The following is a 14,697-nucleotide window of genomic DNA, read 5'->3' as shown; positions in this document are numbered from 1 at the left end:
GCCACCCAGAGTCAGAGACAACTTCCAACCATACCCGCTTCCTGCATGTAATTCCTCTGCAGCCTGAAATTAAATCATTCTGCCCACTTTGGAATCTGTCCATTTGCCATTTCACAGAGATAACCAATGATCTGTAGACAGAAATGCACACTCGGGATTTGCATGAAAAGTAAACAGAGGGAGAAAGTTTTCTCTGTTCTTCCCACTCAGAGAAGGGTCCCGTCACAACACACAAGGGACCAGCACCAAACTAAAGAACATTTTTTATTTTTAATAAAATAGTGGAGCATGAAAAATATCATATATGACAAATAGACACCAGCAAGACCACTCTTTCCTGGCACCTCCTGGTGAGGAGAATTAACTCCACCTTTTGTAGACAGGCTTCTGGGCTCTATTCATGGAAACCATTTGTTTAATAATAGAAAGAGTCAATAAGCCCTTTGGGCACTTTTGAATCATCCCTCTCCCCTCTCCGCCCCCCCCCCCCCCCAACCCTTCTACAAATCAGTCCAAACGTGTATCACATAGGCTTGGTTTCCATTAAAAAGCCACAAACTGTAAAACTAAAAGGGTTCTGAGGGCTGGGCCCCTTAGTTCTTTTGTTAGCATACTTCTTTTGTTGTCTTTACTACAGCAAAATACTTGTTTCTCTTTTGATTTTTATGGAAAGAAAAAGAAATGTATTGCACATCGTTGGCACTGTACCAATATGAGGTTAGATGGAAGTTTCTATCTGGGAGAAAGACCCATTTGTGGAGGCTGGAGTCTATTTTAAGGGACTCCACATCCACTGGAGCGTGCTGAGCTGTCAGGCCTTCTCTTTCTTCCTGTTTGCACAGTAGTTGCTGTCTACAAGCGGCCTTCTGAGGGTGGGCCCCTGGGATGGCTAGCCTGCAAGAGATGGCATATCTCTCCCTCTTTGCAACTCAGCAGAGGCTCTTTAATTTGCAAAGAAGTTATCTCTTCCCTGATTTGTAAATGGATAGCAAAGCCAACTCAAACATACAGATGTATATTTATGGAAGGTTCTAAACAAAAGTTTTCTTCTGGGGGCCTGAATCAACTATGCTACCACAAATTAGTTACACAAGAGGCTATTTAACTGGGAGGGCTCTCCTTCCCAGAAAACAAAAACCATGCCCTTTAAGTACATTTGGACTTTCAGTGTATCACAGCATCCTGAATTTCAGAGTAAAAACTTTTTATTTTTTTTCCTTTTACTTTTATTAAAAAAAAAAAAAAACAACAAGCAACCAACCAACAGAGAAAAGCACCATGTTTTGGCTCTGACAGCCACTGAATCCTCTCTGGGAAAGTTTTCCAATCCTGCCATCCCTCCAAGCCCCATTTACACACAGGTGGGAGGCTGGGCGGGGATTTCATATTTCCCCAAATGGGTTTTGGGGGGATGCTGGGCTTTTTTGTAAATTCCACTGCTGGTGATCACGCTGGCCGGTTTTCTCCGGCTCTTTTTCTTGAACCTGCGGCTGCAAACGTTCTGCCAGGACTGCAGAGTCTTAGATGTCCAGACCCACATGCCACTGGTGATGCCCACCACCAGCAGCATGAAAATCTTCACCATGAAGATCTCCACCGCGGGGATGGAGGTGGCCATCAGACAGTCCAGGTTTTTAGTCTGGTTGTTCATTTTGCACTTGTGCTGCGTGGCCAGGACTTTCCAGTACTCCACGTTGAGGCGTTCGTAAAAGTAGCAGGCAATCACACAAGTGGCCGGCACCGTGTAGAGCACGGAGAAGACCCCGATCCGCACCATGAGTTTCTCGAGCTTGTCCGTGTTCTCCCCACCCGTTTTCATCACCCTCCGGATGTGGAAAAGGGCCACGAAGCCCGAGAGGATAAAGGAAGTGCCGATGATGAGGTAACAGGCCAGGGGGATGAGCACGAAGCCGGTGAGGGCGTTGATGTCCATGTTGCCCACATAGCAGACGCCGGTCAGCTCGTCCCCCGCGACCCGGCGCATCACCAGGATCAGGATGGTCTTCACGGCCGGAATGGCCCAGGCGGCCAGATGGAAGTAGCTGCTGTTGGCCTCGATGGCCTCGTGGCCCCACTTCTTGCCCGCGGCCAGGAACCAGGTGAGGGTGAGAATCACCCACCACAGGGAGCTGGCCATGCCGAAGTAGTAAAGGACCAGGAAGACCAGGGTGCAGCCCGTGCTCTCCAGGCCCTCCTGGATGACATAGAGCTGTCCGCTGTCCCGGTCGCAGGCGATGCTCTCGGCGCCCGCAAAGAGGCGGATGATGTAGCCCACCGAGTAGACGCAGTAGCACATGGACAGGAAGATGATGGGGCGCTCGGGGTACCGGAAGCGCGCTGGGTCGATGAGGAAGGTGAGCACGGTGAAGGCGCTGGAGAAGAAGCAGAGCACGGACCAGACAGCCAGCCAGACTACCGCGAAGCGCTTGTCGTCGCGGCTCCAGTACACGTCCACGCCGGGCGTGCAGAGCGGCGCGCACGACGCACTCTTCTCCACGTGGTGAAACTTGCCCGGGTTGTCGCAGCCGGCTCGCCCCGGCCCCCCATCCTTCAGCTGGTGCTCCTGCGCGCTGTGGGGTCGCTGCGGCCTTAAGAGCGGCGGGAACATGCCCGAGCCCCGCGCGGGCTCGTCCGAGCCGTTGTTGGGCGCCTCCATGCACAGGTAATTGGGGTCGTTCTTGTTGGGGAGTTTGCTGCAGTCCAGGGAGTCGGGCCACTTGAAGTTGAACTGCTCCATGATCGGGGAGCACTTTAGCCGGGCCTGCTCGCACATGACCCGGCAGGCGGGGATGGGGGTGGAGACTTGCTCGGTGCACATGGGCGCGTACAGGGAGCACAGAAAGAAGCGGAGGTGGCCGTGGCAGCCGTACTCCACCAGCGGCGCGAACTCGTGCAGCTGGATGGCGGCCTCGCGCTGATTCTCATGGCCCATCAGGTTGGGCATGCGGGTCATGTTGTAGCCAATGTCCTTGCACATCGGGATCTCGATGGGCTGGCACTTGCCGTCGCCCGGCCGCTCCATGTCCATAGAGCTGATGGCAGCACACGAGCCCATCACCTGCAGGACTAGCCACAGGCGGGGGCCCGGACGCTGCATGGTGGCGTCGGAGGTGCCCCGGCGGGGAGGTCCGCCGCCCTCAGAGCAGCCGCTCCCAGGCTCGGGCTGCCGGCCCCGGCTCCTCGTCCCCGCTCCGGCTCCCGCCCATGCCCGCCCTGCCCAGCCCAGCCCCGCCCGAGCGGTGCGCACAGCGCCCCCCGGCCCCGCTCTCCGCCCCCGCCTCCGCCGAGGTGGAGCCGCTGAAGAGAGGAGCAAAGTTTGCGAACAATACCGGGAAGCTAGAGGAGCCCCGCAGCTCTCGGCGCGCGACCCGGCTTGGGCTGCAACTCACGGCCGCCGCCGCCGCAAACTTTGGCTTCTCGTGGGAGCGCGCGGAGAGGGCGGGCGGCGCGGGCGCACCGGAGCCGGCGACTCGCGGCGGCTCCGCCCTCCCCGCGCCGGCCTCGGCCCGGCTCGGCCCGCAGCCGTTCGGAGTCCGGTCCCGGGCTGAGCAGTCTCGCAAACAGGCAAAGTGGGAAAAAGCAGAGCGCTGACAGGCCCCGCCCCCGTGCCGCGCGCCCCGCCCCGCCGCTGCTTTGCATGAGAAAGCGCAGCGCCCGGCCCCCAGATCTTGCCACCGCCCCGGCCCCCGGCCCCGCGTCGCCGCCCTCTCGTGCGTGCCGCCCGCTGCTCCTTCGCCTTCTGCGCCAGCCTCCAACTTGGCCTCCCGTCGCCTCCCCGCCTGCGCTCCCTTTCTCGGGGCGCCCCCGGCCTCGTCCCCCGCAGCCCAAGGGCGCCGGGGTTACTGGAAGTTCGGAGACTGGCCGGAGGAAGGGGTGGGCTGGTCTAAGTCAGGCTAGGGGCTTATCTCCCCTGATTTTTATGGTGGGTCCCCGGCCGAGGCAGCTTTCAAAGCGAGGTGGGATTTGCGTTTTATGGCCTCGGCCATAAAGTGGCCCCTTAGCTTGTAAAGCTGCCCGCATCTTCCCGAGGCTGCGGAGTTACCAGGCCTGCGTCGGGGCTCCGGCTCCGGGGAGGAGGGTCTCTTTGAAATTTCAAAGAGAAGCGCTAAGGGCAGGGGGAGGGGCTCTGGGAATCTAGATTTTAGGGCCGCTGCTCCGAGGTCTCCGCGAAGAAGGCGGGGAGGGGGAAGGGCGGGCAGCTTCCTGGGACTCTGAGGTCCCACCCCCCCTAACCCCCGGCCTCGGGAAGCCGGGGGCCTGGTTTGTAGAAGGGTGACCCCCCGCCCCCACCAGAGCCGCTGAGTTGAGGGGCCTCGCGCCAGGCAGGCCTGGTAATTTCTTCTAGGCGGCTGAGTTTATTTATTATAGGAAGTCATTCGCTCGTCGGGTATTTATATTATTTGGCGAGTGATTTGCCCGGCCTGCTCCCTCCTTGACTGCGGACCCGCGGGATGCTGCGCAGTTGGAGGTGGGAGGGCGCTGAGTCAGCTCTTTTCGAGGGTCCCAAACTCCCCGGGAAAGGGGAGACGCCCCATGCCTCGCTCAGTTTTCTTAAAAAGTGGGGGAGTGTCCCGGCCCAGTGCCCTTAGAGCACGCCCTTCGGATGGGGGCGAGTTCGGGACAGAGTCACTTAGGCCACACACACACACACCCGAACCTGGGCGGGCGCGGTGGGCGCGGATGCCCACGCCCCACTTCCAAAGAAGCGCTTCACCTGGCTTCCCGTATTAACCCTTCAGTAAACAGTACCCCTCGGAGGTGGCCGGGTCTCTCTCCTCTTAGACGCTCTCGAGGTCGGAATCTTTGAAAGTTTCCCTGAAACTCCCAGGACCACGCATAGGGGGTCCGTTGGAGGACTTAACCGAGCCGGAGGAGAGGTCACAGGAGCCGGCCCTGTGCGCAGGGGTCTCCTTTTTCTTCCTCCCTTTCTGAGGTTAGCACTCTGAAGGGATGTGCGGTTCGCACAGACATCCCTGGCGGTCCGTGCTGCTCTCTCCACTCCCACCGCACCCCACCCCCCGCCCCCGCCCGGCTTTGCAGGAGCCGCTGGCGCTGCGGGTTGCCGGGTTATTTCTAGGAAGCGCCCAGAAAGGAGATGCTCCTGCCAGTCGCTCGTCCCCTGGGAAGCTTTTTGTCAGCGGTGGCAGAAGTGGGGCGCTTCCTCTGAAAGGCTTTTTTAGAATATTGGCTTTTGTTTGAAACAAGTCGTATGATTTTACATCTAATAAGAAACTTGGGAGAACTCAAAACCTAAAACATACCCACTTATTCTATCCATCCATCCATTCAGCAAACAGAGAAGAACGAGGCTGGGAATTTGCACCCGGCACTGAATTAGTGTCCCTGGATCTCCCTGTGAGGTGTTGGAGGAGGTGGGGGGTGAGGTAGAAAGTGGGGGGGGGGGGGGAGTGGTGGGGATAGGGTCGAGGTAAATAAACGCTAATACAGTCAGAACAAGCTGCCTTCAGCTGGATTGTTTCTCCGAGATGCTTTTTTTAAAGGCTGTCATTTTTCTTAAGATAGTTGTGTTTGTGTTTTTTTTTTTTTTTTTTTAATCTAGTGAGCTATTTTTCGAACCTTTTCATTAAAAAGATTCCAGAATTTTTCTTGCCAGTTTCCTGCCTTGGACATCATTTTCCTTCTTTTTCCTTTTCTTTTCCTTGCCTCAGAAACTCTGAAAATAGACATGGGGAAGAGTCACTGACAGTGCCAAATACCAAGAGCCAGGGGTGTGAGCTATTTGAGAAAGCATCTCCTAATTGATCTTTTATGTGCTGTTTTAATTCAGCCATGTTCAGACCCATTATTTTCGCTATAACCACTTCAGATTGCTTTCTTCTCTCCTTTTTTTAGAAGAAAAAAAAAAAAATGTCTGCAGAAGTGCTTCTCTCTGCCCAGCTGAGATGGAAACCAACAAATAGACATTATGATAGAAAAATGAGGGCTCTGAGAAATCACCAACTGCAAGATAACTCTGTAACTAATAAATGAAAAGGCCCTTTTGATGGCTCCAGCTGAAAAGATATTTTATTTTATTTTTTTTTTCCTGTGTGTGGGATTTGAGATGTGTGATTCTAAGGAGCGGCGGGGTTCCCTGCTGCTCAGCTCTGGCTGGCAACTGGCCCCCCTCTGGCAAATGTTATGGAGAATTGGGAGGAATTTTATGGCTGTCTCTCCCCTCAGCTCTTTTTTCTTTTGTCTTCTTTGAAGAATGACTTTAGACATTTTATTTACATATTTAACCATGGATGAAAGGGGGAAAAGAAAGCATTTGGGGCTGTCGTGGGAATGGTGATATGTTTAAATTAATGGAAATCTTATTAGGCCTCTAAAATTTTGAGCAAAGGTTTTTAATGAAACTTTATAATTAAACATGATTTCAAATAACATGCAAGGATAAGGAATATATATATATATACATATATATTTTATACACCAACTATCTAAAAATATATGTATATGGGAGAGACACTCTTAAACATTAACTACCTTCAAATTCTTGCAAATGTTTGCCCAGAAAAAGAAAAAGGTTTTGAACAGGAACATGATTTCATCAGTCAGGCAGTATTTTGACCGAGAGCTAAGTATTTCTGGATGGAAGGAGATTGAGAGAGAGGCAGAGTTTCATCACCTAGCAAATTCCAAAGTTGAAAAGACCTTAACAGGGATATTGCTAAAAATCAAAGTTGTATTTCCTCTTAAGACGTTATAGTCAGTGGAAATGATGAGCTCTGTGTGAGATGTTCTAAAATGAGATTCAAGAAAACCCACAGTAATCTCTTTAAGATAACAAGTACCAACTCTTTCAGTGGTAGAGAAAAATTAAACCATAGACTTAGCATGTTACAAGCTAATTACAAGAGTAAACTTGTAGACTATCAGCACAGCTTAGGAAAAGAAAGAGAAGCGTGTTGTAGGGTTGAAGGTAGAAAGTGGTTCAGGTGATCTCTGTTTTTCTAGGAACTCTTGCTTGGAGCATCTCTTCTCAGCACATTGGCATTTGATGATCTGGTAAAATGAGTCTGATGTTTCTTCTTTTATCCTCTACTATCATCAATATTTGTATTTCATCAGCACTTTTCCGATTCTCCTTTCAAGTAAGAATGTGATGCTAATAATGGTCTGACATGTAGAGGGATCTCTGATACCAAAACGTGCCTTTTTCCCCGATTCCATCTAGGGTTATGTTTGTGCAGAAGCTTATTATGAGATTTAGGAAGGGAAAAAAAAAAAAAACAGGCACTGAGAATTCTGTTTTCTAAGCAAGCAGGCATGCTCTTTCCCCCTACCCCCACCCCACATTTTTCTCCTAGGAGAAAATACCTTTGGTCATCCGAAGGGATACTTACTAAAGAAAACACACACAGCGTGTACCACCCCAGAAGCCACACAAGCTGCGGCAAATTCACCGGGCACAAAGTTTTTCATTCCACCTAAAAACACTCGACGGAGGATGTTGGGGTGGGGGCGGGGCGGCAAGAAACAAACAGAAAAGCATCCACATCATAAAACGGATGACTGGAGGGTCCTCTGTTGCTCCAATACAATTTAGGCAGCGATTTTAAGGCCACTTCCCTTGAAATGTGGTTTGAAATATTACCAAAGGTTCCACAGGGTGCATTAGTGTGAATTGCAAATCACAGCCTGTCTCTAATCCCCCTTTCAAGGCCCGGCTTTGGATCACTGGCGTCTACGCGGCTCCCCACTGCTTCTGGCGCTGGAGGGACCATTCAAGGGGACAGCTTACCCCTCTATTCCCACACTCCAAAAAACAACACTGCAGACAGACACCCTCCAACTAAATTAGATTAAACTCCTTCTCCTCCACATGGCATTAGCCTTTTCACTGCCCAAGATTCATTATTCAGTGCCTCCTAATTTAAAGATACAGTATTTCTTTTTCATCTCAACAGAGACGGGCAAGAGCGACACACATACTGAAAGAGGGGACAAAGCCCGCCTTCCATGTAAGTGCTTCCAAATTACAAGGACATTATCTGTTTAAAATATAGGAAAGGCTTAGCACATGTCTGCTGTAAAATACAAACAAATTGACCCTTTGCCTCTGACAGAACTGGCCCCTATCAAAAGTACTTAAACCTGTAATTCTGTAAGGAGCTGCTTTGAGGGGGGAGGAAGGGGGAAGAAGTCTACGGGAAGAAAAATCACAGCATTCCAGGAAAATGAAACAAAAGAGCATTCTTGTATGTGTGCGTGCATACGTGTGTTGGGAGGGGGTGTGTTTTATTTTGTTTTGCATTTATATTCCAAACAGCTTGAAGAAACAGTGTTTTGGAAATGAATGCACGATGTTCGAGCTCAAACTTCATTTTTGGACATAATTACTTTGCTTCTTTTTCCCTTTCCCTTGGCTGTTTGGTATATATTGATTTAATTACTCACCTTCCCATCTGTTTCCTTTCTGCTTTGCGCCTCCACCCTGGGACCCTTTCATTGCGCCTGTCTGGAGGAGGGATGCTAAGAAAGAGGTCAGCTCCGCCCCCCGCCCCACCCCAGGCTGCTGCCCCTGCACAGGTGAGAGAGGCAGATAAGATGAGGAAACCTTCCCTTCAGGGACAAAGCAGGGGCACTCAGAAGCCTGGTCCTGCCTTAAAAAAAGGGAAAAAGAGCCATCCTCCTGATTTCGCCCTGACATCGGCTGAATCTGAAACCACTTGGCCCAAATTGTGGGTACCCCTAACCAGTGGTGGTGACTGTAAGATTGGAGTCCGAATCCCTACCCCCAAATTCTAGCCTGGCGACCCAGGAAGAGTTCCCTCCTGTCACCATGCCTCAGTTTTCTCACCTGAAAAATGGGCACCAGTGGGGTTGCAACCTCACAGGGCACAGGGAGGATGCTGCTATAATACACCAGGAGGCTTTTAGAGCTATATCAACAAGCGCTGGGTTCACAGCGGCTGTCACAATGATGGCAGGAGAGCAGCAATGGAAGGCAAGAACACCATCAAGGATACAACAGAGCATAACATTCGTGAGCAGGGGTTGGGGTCCATGACATGTCATGTCAGAACTAAAATAATACAAGCCAACAATCGTATGTCAATTAAGTGCTAGGTCTTCCCAGGGGGCTCAGTGGTAAAGAATCCACCTGCCAATGCAGGAGACACGGGTTTGATCCCTGGGTTGGGAATTTCCCCTGGAGGAGGAAATGGCAACCAGCTCCAATATTCTTACCTGGGAAATCCCATGGACAGAGGAGCCTGGCAGGCTACAGTCTATGGGGTCACAAAAGAGTTAGGCACAACTTAGCGACTAAACACAATGAAGTGCTAATAAGAGTGGAAACTGATTGAGCGTTTGACCCATGCCAGGCAGTGTTCTAAGCCTTTTATGTGAAATGACTCATGTAACCCCATAAAGCAGGTTGTAGGAAGATTCCCATTTTTGAGAGGAGAAACGGAAGTGTGGGAGTCTAAGAGTCACTTGCCAAGGCCATATGGCAGATGAGGGACAAAGTCAGGATTTAAAACCAGGCAGTGGGCTCTGTACTCTCTCCACTGCCCTGCCTGCCTCTGGTGCACAGAAACTCAGGACTCTCGGAAAAGGCCCTGTTTGGGTATCATGTCAGTGCCCAGTAAAAGGATAAAGGCCTGGTTTATGGCCTTTTCCCTTTCCTCCTGAATTGGAAGGCATTGGCCACTTTCTTATCATCTTGATGTTCCACTTTCTTGCATTTGAAGGGACTCTTTAGGGTCACAAACAGTGAAGAAAAAGTGGAGGAAACACCACGTGGGAGGTTCCTGGGTTGATTTACCCCTGTCTTCAGCTGTGTGACCTCAGGCAAGTTACTTAACCTCTCTGAACTTTGTTATAAAATGAAGATAATACCAACACCTCCTTTATAAGATCTGGGGTAGGATTAAGTGAGGCAACTCATGAAGTGCTTCTAACAGTGTCTGGCACTGGGATTAGCCAGTGTATAAACTCTCTGGACAGTTGCCTTTTGACTTTCTTTGTTAAATTCTTTTGTTTTCACCGGTTGGAAGGGAAGATGGTTTGCCAATAGCATCCATTACGAGCATCCTCCACTTACGAGGATTTTTCTTTCCAGACTGAACTGCTAACACTCATAGCTTCCTGCTTCTTCCTTGAATTTAGCCAGGAATAAGCAGCTGACAAGTTGGAAGCAACGATGGGGGGGTGGGCCTGGCGACACAGCTGCGGAGTCCCTTCCTCCCCCTGGAACCACCTTCAGCTGCTGCAGATCTCTTTCCAGGACGGCTGCTTCTCCTTTCCCTCCAGCCTAGATCTGAAACTCAGTGATGAATTTCTGCTGCTTTCAGAAACAATTCAAGTTTCCCTTGTGTATTTCACGGCAAGAAAAGAAACTCATTCAGATCACCTGCTCTGCTCTCCTCCTTGTAAATGACAATTCAAATGCAAAAATCCCATTTTTCTCTAAGGTCCAGAACAGGGTAGAGAAGATAGTTTTTCTGTCCCTGCATACATTTCAAACCCGCCCCCCCACCCCGGCCTTTTTTTTTCTCTAAAATAACACTTGGGAAGTTCTTTGTGCCTGTTCTTGTAGCTGAGAATGGTGACTTGAAGAATAAAGATTCTCTGTTCTGACAGTTCTGTCTGCTGGTTGGTCTGTCTCCCTTTCTCTCTCTTCTTCTGTCTAATATACATGTATTATATATGTAATCTAATTATATAATATAAATATACATACATTAATTCATATATATATTCAAAATCTAATATTTTTGAAGAGATATTTAAATTATTATAACTTTTTATTTTATACTGATCAAAATCTAATTTTGAAGTTGAATTTCCAAACTTAATCCTCTCTGCAGCTCCAGAACCAAGAACCATGCCTGATGCATGTTTTTTCAATAATTCTAAGGGTGACTATTTTCCACACTGATATCCTACACAAAAGGCCGTGCCCCTCTTGATGGCTGGGAGATGCTGAAGTTGCTCCTGACCTATCTACATGCTGAAGAGGGACTCAGAAAGCTGGATTGGCCCTGAGGTTGCAGCTGAAAGAGGAGCTTCAGTTTTTTTTCTTGAATATTAGAAAATATTATTTTTCCTTCATTCTTGAAAGACTAGGTAATATTAACAAATTGAAAATAATTTCAAGATGTTAAGGAACCTCCCCACTCCTGTTCCCTTGTATGTAGGCAGTGGGAAGGACCGGTCCGTCCTGAGATGCCCTCTGCGATGGAAGGCTCTGGATGGCTGCATCACAAGGACTAAGGTTGGAGAGATGCCGCCTGGACCAGGAGGAAATGAGTGAGCCAGAGAAGCATCCTCAACTTTCCGATCACCATGGTGACCCCTGTTTATTGAATACATGCCACTGGCCAGGCACTGTTCTCAGCCCCTTAGAAACTCTGACACTTTTCATCCTGGCTACAACCCCACTTAGTTGGGACTATTGTTATCTCCATTCTGCGGAGAAGAAAACTAAAGTTCCAAGAGGTTAAGTCACTCAGACAGAAGACTGAAGACCTCAAGCAGACCCTGAAGCCAGGCTCCCCATCACTTCCTTCCATTGCCCTTCAGCCTCTGATAGTAGAAGCAGAAGAGGCCAGATACCAGAGCTTACAAGATGGGACGGGAAGGAAGGAGTAGATTTTATAGATCCTCCAGGAGGGTTAAAAAAAAAAAAAAAATGCTAGCAGGGCTTGGTTTATGTGTGATTAGTGTCCCATATAACTAATTACACTGGGACAAGAAGGGGAAGCCAGACAAGTCTGGGCCACCCCCCCAGATGGAGAGGAATGACCAGAGACCTTAGCAGCCCAATGCCTGTGACACAGCAAAAAGAGAAATTGCAGGTGGTTGAGATGGTCAACTTGAGTGCAGGTCACATCTGCACACCTGATCAGGGTACTAATGACCCCACTCAGATGTCATAGAAGCAAACCTGGGGTCTCCAATCACCTGACCCCAAAGCCTTTTGACCAGTGTATCAATTAGAGGCAGCCAGAGCAATGGAGCCTATAGTAGGAGATACAGATTTATTGTAAGGCAACAGCCTACATGGTTTTGAGGGCTGCTGGCTGGGCAAAGTTGAAATATACTGGTCCACTGGGCCAGACTATCATCCCCTGCTTTTCAATGAAACCTGCATCCAGAGGTTGCAGAAAAACCTGCTGGGAAGGTATTTTAATAGAAGTGATCAAAGTTCACCATCTGTTGAGTTTATTTTATTCTTTTGGCCATATTATAGCATGTGGGATCTTGGTTCCCCAACCAGAGGTTGAACCCATGACCCCTGCAATGGAAGTGCCATCCTAGCCACTGGACCACAGGAAATTCCTCATCAGTTGAGTTTAAGTAAAGGAGATTATCCTCAATAATGTGGGTGAGCCTCATCCAAAGAGGTGAAAGGTCATAAGAATAAGATTTCCAGCCTGCTGTGTGGATTTCAAGCTTGCCCAGCCAGCAGCCTTCAAAACCATGTAGGCTGTTGCCTTACAATAAGTCTCCATCTCCTACTGTAGGCTCCATTTCTCTGGCTGGGCCCTAACTGATGCACTGGTCAAAAGGCTTTGGGGTCAGGAGATCCCAGTTTTGCTTGTATGACATCCAAGTGGGGTCATCAGTACCCTGTTCAGGTATGCAGATATGACCTGCACAAAGTCATTTAGCTTTGGAGGGAAACGGGCTTCAGTCTAGCCCCCACCTTACTCCCAAGTTATTCTTCCTGGCCTGGATCTGTGTCTGCCCCTTACTCCAGTTTGCACAAATCTCATTCCAGCAAATGGTGTGTTCCCCTCTGAGAGGTTTCACCTTTTCCTACTTCACACAAGCACCTATGTTGTGGACCCCCTTGGATAGGTTATTAAATCCTTCTGAGTGTCGTCTCCTCATCTATAAGATGGGAGTTATATCCTCAAAATGGAGAGGGTTATATGAGATGACTCATGAAAAAAACTTATCATGGTAACTAGCATGGGGCACCCATAGATATTAGTATCTGTTAGTATTAGACTGGGCTTCCCAGATGGCGCCAGTGGTAAAGAACCTGCCTGCTGATGCAGGAGACACAAGAGATGCAGGTTCAATTCCTGGGTTGGGAGGATCCCCTGGAGGAGGGCATGGCAACCCACTCCAGTATTCTTGCCTGGAGAATCCCATGGACAGAGGAGCCTGGTGGGCTACAGTCCATGAGGTCTCAGAGTCTGAGGTGACTGAGTGCATGCATGTGCATGCACACACATGCACACACATACACACACACCCATGCAGTGTTAGAGCATTTGTTTCTCATTGCATTAATTAGGTATCTCCTTAGCAAGTGACAGAACTCAACTGGAGCTGGCTTAAACTAGAGAAGTTTCCTCTATCTGGGATTTCAAAGGGTGATGCTTTGGCAGAGGCTGGGGACCTAAGAGCCTAGTGATTGGCATAGACCATCAGGATGCAGCCCTGGAGTCCTGTGAAGGAGGGCAGTTACCCAAGCAGAGCTCTGCCTGGATGCAGGGGAGGAGATGGACAGGGTCAGACAGGCATCTGTAGGGTCTGTTTTGCTTTCTCAGAGGCCAGCTGAGGCAGGCAGCATTTTGACTACAGTGGCTGGTTTTTCCTCAGGAGCACAGTGGAAAGCCGTGTTTTTGGTCTCCTCCATGGCTATTTGGTAAGCTGCTTGCTGGAGTCAGTTGGGTTTTGAAAGGGTGTGCTTGAAACCAAGTTTCACATGCTGGTATCTCCCTGACTGCACTCATTGTTGGAGCAAGGTATCTGGGGGAACATGGGAGTCAGGCCCCGAGGATCCCACTGAGGAAGGCACGAGTTTCATCATCTTTTGGCAGCTTGAATGCATATCCACTGGGCCCAGGGAGCGGCTTAATTACCCGCCTAATAGCAGGTCCATTTATGGCTTCAGGTTTCATAGAGGAAGAAGCATCATTGCAAAATGCTTTTGATGTGGTTTATTAAGCTACGAGGCCATGGTGACATGTGAATTTTTAGAGCTTGGTGCAGTTTGTCGGGGGCGGGGGGGCGGCGGGGCGGAGGGAAGGCACATACTTTGTAGAGAAGGAAATTTCAGATCCTGGATCCTAAGTTTGGAAAGAGGTTGGGAATATTTTTTGCTCCCTCCTTGTGCTTCCTGCCTGACTAGGTCTTTATGCCATCTGACATGAATAGCTGTTAGAAAACAAACAAACTCGCAAAGAGTTTCAGGGAAAAAGACTGCAGAAGTTGCATAACCAGAAGTTGCAGCGTTCAATATTCCTTGTAATCAGAAAGCACTAACATCTTTCTGAAATCACCACGGCTACAGTTGAAGTTTTTTCCTTCCTAAATTGCTCTTAGATCCTCCATTCAGATCACTGGGGTGTGTGTGTGTGTGTGCGTGCGCACGCGTGTGTTGAGTGCCTGCCACACACCCTGCATGGGACCCCCACAGGGAGGAAAGGGGTGATAAGAAGAAGATATTTTGTTCTTGGGGAGCTTATGGCCAGGGGTAGGGGGTGGTGAGGCAGGCTTCCCAGGTGGCACTAGTGGCAAAGAACCCACCTGCCGATGCAGGAGATTTGTAAGAGACTTGGGTTCGGTCCCTGGGTCAGGAAGATCCCCCGAAGGAGGGCATGGCAACCCATTCCAGTATTCGTGCCTGGAGAATCCCATGGACAGAGGAGGCTGGCAGGCTGAAATCCACAGGGTTGCAGAGTCAGACACAATTGAAGCAACCGCATGTACCCATGCACACACATA

General features: G+C 49.7%; 1 protein-coding gene across 1 annotated transcript; it reads right to left on the bottom strand.

Moving 5' to 3' along the window:
- Positions 1-245: 245 nt before the first annotated feature.
- On the bottom strand, positions 246-3,203 carry FZD10 (frizzled class receptor 10). Its single transcript, XM_027567050.1, has one exon. It carries the CDS (start codon positions 3,095-3,097, stop codon positions 1,352-1,354), a length of 1,746 nt encoding a protein of 581 aa, XP_027422851.1. The 5' UTR covers positions 3,098-3,203; the 3' UTR covers positions 246-1,351.
- Between the last annotated feature and the right edge of the window lie 11,494 nt (positions 3,204-14,697).

This window comes from Bos indicus x Bos taurus, chromosome 17, assembly GCF_003369695.1.
Source record: "Bos indicus x Bos taurus breed Angus x Brahman F1 hybrid chromosome 17, Bos_hybrid_MaternalHap_v2.0, whole genome shotgun sequence".
Taxonomy (NCBI): Eukaryota; Metazoa; Chordata; class Mammalia; order Artiodactyla; family Bovidae; genus Bos; species Bos indicus x Bos taurus.
Note: the sequence above shows the minus strand (reverse complement) of the source record. Positions and strands in the feature narration are given on the sequence as shown.

Excerpts from the sequence above, each read along its gene's own strand:
- FZD10 (XM_027567050.1), bottom strand. The coding sequence starts at position 3,097 with ATGCAGCGTCCGGGCCCCCGCCTGTGGCTAGTCCTGCAGGTGATGGGC.